This window comes from Heterocephalus glaber, unplaced genomic scaffold, assembly GCF_053883595.1.
Source record: "Heterocephalus glaber isolate CG9 unplaced genomic scaffold, H.glaber_assembly_v1.0 deba00001461, whole genome shotgun sequence".
Taxonomy (NCBI): domain Eukaryota; kingdom Metazoa; phylum Chordata; class Mammalia; order Rodentia; family Bathyergidae; genus Heterocephalus; species Heterocephalus glaber.
The window spans coordinates 48,127,899-48,137,491 of record NW_028258308.1 but is presented as its reverse complement, the minus strand read 5'-3'; the positions used below and the strand labels follow the sequence as shown (position 1 = coordinate 48,137,491).

General features: G+C 38.0%; 1 protein-coding gene across 1 annotated transcript; it reads left to right on the top strand.

Annotated features, from left to right (window-relative positions):
- The first annotated feature begins 6,638 nt into the window (after positions 1-6,638).
- On the top strand, positions 6,639-7,589 carry LOC101701508 (olfactory receptor 5V1-like). Its single transcript, XM_004870966.3, has one exon. It carries the CDS (start codon positions 6,639-6,641, stop codon positions 7,587-7,589), a length of 951 nt encoding a protein of 316 aa, XP_004871023.3.
- The last annotated feature ends 2,004 nt before the right edge of the window (positions 7,590-9,593 follow it).

Genomic DNA, 9,593 nt, shown 5'->3' with positions numbered 1-9,593 from the left:
TGAGGGTCAGTAAGGAAGTTAGGACAGTGGAGTTGTGTTCCAGAGGTCATTTTGGGGCCTGGGCAGCATTTTTTCTGCTTCCTGGCCACCATGAAATGAGCAGCTCTGCCCTGCCACACACTTCCCACCATGATGTTCTGCCTCCACATGGGCCCAGAAGTGATGGAGCCAGTCAACCATGGACCACGACCTCTGAAACCATGACCCTGGAAAAACTTTGACTCCATGTTATCTTGTACATTTTGTCATAGTGATGGAAACCTGTCTAATTCTAGCAGAGGAGAGGAAAGAACTTAACAGGCATGAGAGGAATGGCACAGAACTTTCCCCTTATTCTACAAAAGAGTGTCTATCTCTCTAGTCCAATACCTGAATGCCAAAGGTGATACATATGTAATTGAACTAAAAATGTTTCAGAAAGTACAAAATAAACAACAGAGATGTAAGAGAAATTATAGCTTTTCCAAATGGTCAAATAAAGAAAGGTTTTAAAATAAAAATAGGCAAATATAAGCATTATAGCCCAGAGTGAAGTTGCTAAGGCCACATGGGAAAGAGGATTTCCCAAAGAACAAGGAACACATTTGAGAGTGCTGCTTTTTTTCCAACTGTCACAGGTGGGCCAAGGGTGGAAACTCAGAGGTGGGATGTGAGACAGACTTTTCCTGGTGTTAATTTTTATATTCATCTTCTATTTTTTACAACATTCTATTTTAAAATTATGGTGATAGAAAAGTGAAATGATAAAACACATATTCATTTCAATTTACTAATTGAAAATATGTTTTATCTATCCATCTTCATCTCCATACATAGATATAAAAGTTATTGATAGAGATTCTTTTAATTTTTAACCAAAATAATATTAAAAATCAAATTGTCAGCTTAAATAAGTTTGACATTCCATTCACTCTATGTTTATCAACACAGGTTTTCATTCTTATAATATGTAATCTTAATATAAAACACATAGTTGTGCATAAAACTGTATTAAAGTTTATGTGCTTTAGCATGAACAATGGAAATTTATACCATTTTGATGGTATAATATTTTGCAATAATGATTATTGTGATTACAAGAGAATATATTGAAAATATCACATAATTATTTCCTTTCTTTTTTGTTACTGGAGATTGAACCCAGTCTTTGCACTGAGCTACATCCCCAGCCATTTTTTCTTCTTTTTTTTTTTTTGCAGACAGAACCTTGATAAGTTGCTAAGTTTCCAGACTGGGGTCCACCATAAAATTCTCCTCTCAAATTGCAAACTATTCTTTAGTTGGTCTGACAATGCAATTACTGGAAGAAATGTTTGTTTTCTCTTATCTCTAGGCCATTACAATAAAAATAATTTAGTTGTTCAGTTCATACTTCTTTTTCAACTCACTTTAAATGGATTAGCAATGAGTGCCCATGATTGGGTTAGTAGTGACCTGGACTAATGAGGCATAGAAGGATATCCCCAGCAGTGTTGTTTTCAGGTTTTTCCATAGGGGACAGTGAGGATAATGTAAGCTATAGAACAGATTGCAGCATGACCCCCATATATATGGGAAGTGTTTGCTCAGATTCAAGGATGGACTTCTTGCTCTCGGGATCCCCTGTCATTTTTCTTGCAGGAATCTGGAGATGAAAATCTTGGAACTAAAAAGGCAAGACAATCTCAGGCTGAATTCTAGATTTTTAAGTTTAGTAATTGGATCATATGTAAAAATGTTAATATGGTATAAAAATGTACACATTAAAATGATTAAACTTACTATTAAAGAATTGAAACTTCTTTTAATTATTTACTGTATTAAATAAATGGTAGACAAATGGTTTGCCTTGGCTGTATAAAATAAGGCTGCCCAACCACCTGTCCATGACCCTTGCAGGTCAGGAGGTGCTGAATCTGACTCATGGTTCTGCTCTGTGGCTCTGAGCTCTGTCCCTGTGAAGGGACCACGAGGCCTAACAGGCAGTCAGAAGTCACAAAACAGCAAAGAGACTCAGCATTGGTGGGGCATTTTTGACTCCTCTAGTTTATCAGCTATAAATCTTTTTGTCCCATCTTCCTTAGCCACAAATCTTGAAAATAAAATTTAAATGTGACATTTTCTCAATAGTGTTATAGTGAGTACATTATGCATTTTGAATTGTGTTAGCATTGTAGATATACAGTGATGAGTTTGGCTAAGTTAGCTCCTTTTAGTTTTCTGTGTATACTGGAAAACTGAAAAGTAACTGCCAAAGAGAAGAGTTACAGGGTGTGGCACATTTGGCTTTGGCCATATGCATGAGAGGCTCAGTCACAGAGACACTGAGGAGGTTTGATTCTGAGTCACTTCCAGGGGAAGTCTGCTCCTAACCAGTCCAGTGCTGGAGCTGGTCCTCCCTGGCTTTCTATCTGGGTGGGAGAGCGGCTCTCACCTGGACCCTCCTGCTCTCACTGGCTCACTCTGGCACAGCTGGTCATGCAAAGCAAACAGAGAGCCTGGAGCTTGCACTCCCTGAGATTCTGGCTCCTCAGGCTAATGAGAAGCTGACAGAGCACCTTTCTCAGTGATGTGGCTATTTTCTAATACGTGACAAACACCTGCGTCAGAAATTTAGTGGAAGGAAAGGGCTAAAATAAATTCCCACCTGACATGAACAAATTCTGGATTCTCTATGCCAAAGTCATAAACTTGACTTAATAAATATAAACCTCCAAGTACAAAATGTAGAGAAAATTATAATTTTTGGAGGACACATGATGATTACACAACTTGAGGTAGAGCAGGGTTGTAAATTTTAATCAGAATGTTGTTGTCTCTTTTCTAATAAGCCTCATATGAAAACTCCAAACTTCTAAATGTGAGTATAAGGTAAAATGTGTAGTTGATACATAAATAAAAATGTAAGTGAAGATATTAACTTTTCTTATGATATAACTGCCTTATTCAATTTTTATTGTCACTATTTTATTTTCAAAATATGAATGTATAATGTGGAAAAACTGAAATTTAGAATCTCTATGGAATCTTTTCCTTAAACTTTTTATTTTATTAGTATTTTATTTATGTTTGCAGTACAAGTACTTTTTATTAGCTTTATTGGTACATCATAGGTGTACATTATGATCCTATTCATAATTGAGAATTTGTACTGGTACATGATATATCTTAGTTCTTGTTTTTTCCCATTCCCCTTCCTTCCCTCACTAATTATGAAAGCAGTGAAATGAATATGTCACACATGTGTAAATACCAAACAGTCTCTCTGGTGTGAGAAACTGAAAGTGTAAATGAAGACCAAAATGTATAATAGATAGTGTGAAATAGGAAGCAAAGGTTCAAAGTGGAAGTGGGGGATGGTGGAAAGGAAAGAAAGGAAAGGAAAAACTATGAGAAAAGAAGGAAAAATGAAGTACATGCTTTTTACAGTCATCCTGGGGAGTTGGCACATGTACATAATACAGCTTCTACTTTCCTTAATCTCCTTCCCTCCCCTCCCCCCTCCTCTAGTTCCCCTTTCCCCCCTTTCATTCTTTTTGATATCATCAATTTTAGCTCATGTCTGTGGCACATAACATCCACACTGACTGAGGTTATGAGGGCCTTGTACCTGGCACATCCTCATTCTCCCTACTTCCCCATGGCCTCGTCCTCACCCCTCAGCCTCGGACCCCTGGACCCATCTGTAAGACACCGATCCCCTGTCTCCTGTATCCTTTATTTTTCTCTTAGTGTGTACTCTGCCTCACTCAGATGAGAGATAACATATGGTATTCAAGTTTTCATATCTGATTTATCTCACTCCACATTACATTTTCCAGGTCCATCCATTTTCCTGCAAATGTCTCAAATTTGTCTTTTGTATACAGAGAATTTTGAACATTTGAGAACGCAATTGACACGGGAGATGTTTTACTTTAATGTTTTTTATTCAGTCATTAAAATGATTAGTGATATCAAAATGCCTTTTATGTTATTGTAGTAAATTTCATCCTATATTTTATGATGATTATTATGAAGAGTTTTATTTTCTCCCAAGCCTGATGATATATGAAGATAAAAAACCTTATAGAAGACTCAGTGACTCTTATTAATTTTTCAAGAAGATAAGCTATCAGAAAATAGTTTCATTCCACCTGTGTAAATAAATCATTATGTAAAGTTTGTATTATTTATACTATATGTTTTAGCTAAGCAAAGATGTTGTTATTATGTAGTTCCTATCAGGCAAAATAAAGGAAAGGGGAACTTCATAGAGACCATTGCATTTTTAAAAAAGATTTTGTTATTTTGAGTTTTCCAACAAGTACACATTATATTTAACAAGATATTAGCTTTCACAGGGACAGAAAATATTTACAAAAGTATTACTAAGCAGACCTTCAATTAAAGTCTTTTAGAAAGTAGCATTGTGATTAGGTAAGTTATGAAGTCACAAAAAAGCACCATTGGAACAGAAAACAAAAATAAAGCCAGCATGTCTAGAATAAAATTATGCAATTTTTAACATTCATGTTTCCTTCTTGGGAAATATGTTTACATGTGCCAAGTTCATGGGGGAAAGGGAATTGACTATACAGGGAAATGCTTACTTTAAACACTGCCAATCAAGCCTATATTTCATGCTGAATTTATTTTATTAAATAATGATCTGTGTAATAAAGAATATGTTCATTTTTATGTTAAAAAGATCATGATTTAGAATTTAGGGGCTCGGGATTTAGCTCAGTGGTTCTACTGCCTGCCTCTCATGTGCAAGGACCCGAGTTCGATCCCCAGTACCAAAAAAAAAAAAAGATTTAGAAGTTATAGAAGCATTGTCATTCTGATTTTTTCTGAATATGAGATATGACATAGAAATACAGTGATGTTTAAACTTTAAAAAATGTATTACAATATCAGAGACCTCTGTAGTAGGTTCTGATCTCTGGCTTGATGCTAAGGCACAAGGCTGAGAGAAAAGCAAGCAAACAAACAAAATAAAAACAACTGAAAGATAGAACTAAAGAGAAGGAGAAACCGGGGAGCCAGGACAACCAATGCTGTTGGAAACCAGCAAAGGTGCTGGTCAGTCCAAGCCTCTGATTTTTATTGGTAATCAATTAGGGTAAAGGTTAACTACATGCTAAAGGGAAACTACATGTGAAGAGGTGCAGTTATGCAGTTACTATGGATACTAATGAAAGGAAGACTTGTAAATGAAAAGACAAAGCATTCTCAAATTAGGAACACAATAGACAAAATATAAGGTTGTAATTAGAACCTTGTCCTTCTAGTTAAGAAGGTTTTAGTCAGGGGAATGAAATTTGAGTAAGAGTCACTTTGACCTCAGCATGTAGGCTTTGGCCAGCTGGACTCACTTCTCAAAACAAATGTGGGGTTAATCCTTTACAGCCTGATTTGGGCATAATTAATAAGGCAGTATCCCACATTACAGTAAGACATATCACCATTAATCTCTCTCAAAATCCCCCATCTCACCCCTTTGGCTTCTAACATCTCATTCTTCTTGCCACTTCCTGTAGCAGCTCTGGGAGTCTTCTTTTGTGAACATCCTTAGTTGCTTTTTCATGTTCTGTTTCAAAACCTTTACCTTTCCTGGTCATTTTGACTTTGGGGGAGAGCTAGAAGTCACATAGCGCCAATTCTAGAGAATAAGGTGGATGAGGACAAAGCACCATGTTTTTTTGCCTCTCCCTTTCCTTTGCACTGCACTGGGCAGCAGAACACATGGTATTTTTTATTACATCTCATAAAGACACTCAGAAATGAGGACTCAAGTGTTGCTTCAGAAAGTAGCAAGAGGCATGGGGTGTGTTTGAGGAGGGGGGAGATTTGGAGGTAAACTCATGTCAATGTGTCTTTTACTGTAATGAAGTTTTAAAATTTAAACCATCATCATACATTTTGATCCCTCAATGTAGAAATATTTCATCAGAGCAGATGTTCAGCATTCATTCTTTCCCTGTTATTTAGTCACCTTTCTTATGGGTTTGTTATTCCCAATCTTATTATAGTGTATATATGAAGGAAGAATAGGCAGCATCTACCTTCAAGTTATCAATATTGAGAAAGTGTACAAAACTGAACATAGTGAAAGTATATAAAACAAAAAGAAACATGTGTGAGAAAGGCACTGCCAATTTTCACTGATATATAATGTCCCAAACTGAGGTAAAGGGAAAACAAAATTTTAAGAAGAAAGTGGATTTTCAATATCTCTTTAGCTCCACAGAAGGCTTTTTATTGACAAGAAACCAAAGATGAATGTTTTAAGAAATACCATGTAGTCAGGTATGGTGGCCCATACCTGTAATCTCAGCACCATGGGAAACTAAGGCAGGAGAATCACAAGTTCATTTCCAACCTGGGCAACATGGCACTAAACAAGATATTATCTGCTAGTACTACTACTACTAGGCTGGGGAAGCAGCTTTTTGAAAAGGCCCTGGAGTGTAAAAAAATAAGTATTCCATTTAAGAGATGTTTTTCATATTAATTTTGGAGCTGAGTCTCTAACTAAATTAAAGGCCAATATACTTCATCATCAATCACATATCATTGGTTTCCAGATGTTTCTTGGCATTAGGCTCCTCGGTTGGCTCCCTAACCTGTGTTTGCTGGTTTCTTCCTTCCAGAAAGACCTTGGTGGAGAGGAGATGGACATCTACAATGTCACCACTGTGACTCAGTTCATCCTCATTGGGCTCTCTGATGTCCCTGAGGTGCGCTACCTTCTCTTTGTGGCCTTTGCCATCATCTACCAGGTCACCTTGGTGGGAAATGGGGCCATCCTCTTCGCCATTGGGACTGAGGCAAAGCTGCACACTCCCATGTACTATTTCCTGGCAAACTTGTCCCTCTTAGACATATTCTGCTCATCAACAACTGTCCCCAACATGCTGCATAACCTCTTGACTGAGGACCACAGCATTTCCTTTGTTGGGTGTGCTCTGCAGCTGTATTTTCTGGTTGCCTTGATGGGGACTGAAGTCTTCTTGCTGGCTGTTATGGCTTATGACCGGTACATGGCCATCTGCTTCCCTCTTCGCTACTCTGTTATAATAAACAAGGTTAGATGTGCCCAGCTGGTGTCTGGGACCTGGGCAGCTGGATTCCTCAATTCTGTCATCCACACGATATCCACCTTCAGCTTGTCCTTCTGCAGGTCCAATCTGGTGAACCAGTACTACTGTGATATCCCACAAATTGTGGCCTTGTCTTGCTCATCCACCTACATGGCAGAAATGCTTGCTTTGGTGATAGGAGGAGTCTTTGGGACCAGCGCCTTCCTGACCACCTTGATCTCCTATGGCTACATCATCTCCACCATCCTGAAGATCCAGTCTTCAGAAGGGAAGTGCAAAGCCTTCTCCACATGCACCTCCCACCTCCTGGTGGTCGGTCTGTTCTACGGCACAGCCATCTTCACCTACCTGCGCCGCTCCTCCAGCCAAAGCTCTCTTTCCAGGGACAGACTCATCTCCATGCTCTATGGCGTCATCACCCCAATGCTCAACCCGGCCATCTACAGCCTGAGAAACACAGAGGTGAGGGGCACGCTTGCAAGGGTTTTGTGTGGTCAATGCTCACAGCAAGCCCAAAATTGAAACAGTGACTCAGTCCTCTACCTAGAATGTCTTCATTGGAACAATTCATAGAATCATTACCTGTTTACATAGAATACATATTTTAGCATACATAAGTTTGCATCCATACATAAAACTATGTTTATGTGTATTTCTAAACATTGTGAACCAAACTTTGGCATCCAAAAATAGACATCTCTGAGAGTCCAAGAGGTCTGTTAGTGATCATGAGATAGGGGTCTAACTGAACCTACTATAAGTCAGTTTATATCTGTGGCCCACACCCATGCCCATGCCTCTACCTCTAGTGTATTAATGACACATGTTTCCAAGTCATATTTTACCATCTGCAAACAGGTATTCCTGCTGCTTTCTTTGCCTACATTCCTCAGCACATATCCTCATAGGATTCCTTATATTTTCATTTTATTCTCCCCTTCCCAGTTTTGGTTTCTATGTTATATTTTGCCACTCCTCTGCTTTCTCAGGTACCTACATCCAATGTCAGACTGCCTGCCTCCCCCTCGAAGGAGAGAGCATTTCATCTGGGGTCTCTGACTTAGATGCTTAGCTCAGTTACCTCACGTATAGTCATCTTAATTTAAAGGTGTTCAAAATGCCATACCACATTCTACACCACACACACTCCTTCTTATTGCAATGTTATACTTTCTCCGCCTGCCTTCAGATACTCAGATTAAAATCCATGAATTTAAATTGTTTTGCTTTAAGTCTCTGCAGTTCCACCAAGTGTGACTAGACAGCTGCAGTTTTTGAGACATAAAATGTTTTATTTCCAGACTTCTGTTCATGTATATGATACACCAAATTTATCATTTCCTGCTTCTTTTTCCCTAATTCTGAGCATCATGACTCCACTAAAACTGCAGCTCCAATCTGGTGACCACAGTTACCCTGTGACCATTCTCTGTGTTTCTGGTTCTTGGTTTCCTCTCTGGCACTCAGTAGGCCCTGTCCTCCTTCTATTTGTGTTTTTCTATCCTATATTCAATTAGTGAAGCAGTCACATCATTTATGAAGTGTTTTCATACTATTTACTGATGTGTTTTTTCTCCTTTGGATTGTCATCACTCTTATTCAATTTTGAAACCTACCAGATGACATCCTGATCTATGTGCCTGGGACTCCAGCACTATATGATAAGCACTTTGAGATCCAGTCCCATGGCATCAATTACATTTTGCAGCACTCAGCATTATTCTGCTATGTGCTCTCAACAATATTCACTTTGTTTCTAGTAGGTTTGTGTTCAATGCCTGTTACTAACTTTAGATGAAGGAAATCTCTACAATCTTGGTGAATAAAATGACGTACTCATACAAGATTACAACTGCAAGTTTGAGATTTTTGATGCCTTTATCTATTCTCAATAGAAGTTTGCATAAATATGAAAGAATCAAATTTTCATTGCGTAGAAATAATCCATGGAATTTGTTAAATGTAATATTTTGTAAAATTAAATAAAATCTTAAAAATAAGTAATTATTCATTTTAGATATCAGAGAGTCAAATATTTATTTGCTATTTTATCATGTAAAAATATTCCAAAATATTTCAGAATAGAGAGATGATACTGGAATTGCACAAGGCAAGTGAACAGCCATACCACAATGAGAACGTTGCATCAGCATGCAAAGCATTTGTTTTATCCTTTGCATCTGTGGGTCCTGTGTTGATGAACCACTTGGTGTATATTCATGTTGCAGACCTCCTGAATTTTCGTGGTGAGTAATGATGAGTCCACAGGCATGAGTGTGTATAAAGGAGACCAGGTGTGTCACTATCCATCCTGAGTGGTTGTGCTTCCAGGGAGGCTATGTGGATCTCTGGTCAGAAGACATATATAAGGAATGACCATGACTGTTTTTGTGTATGCAGTAGTAAATCAGGACACAGACTGAGCAATGCTTGAAAAATTTAACTCAAGAGGATACAGGAGGCAAAATGTTATCAATATATCTGATCTACTTGAAAGATGTATTGTATTTTTATGTCATGTATTTA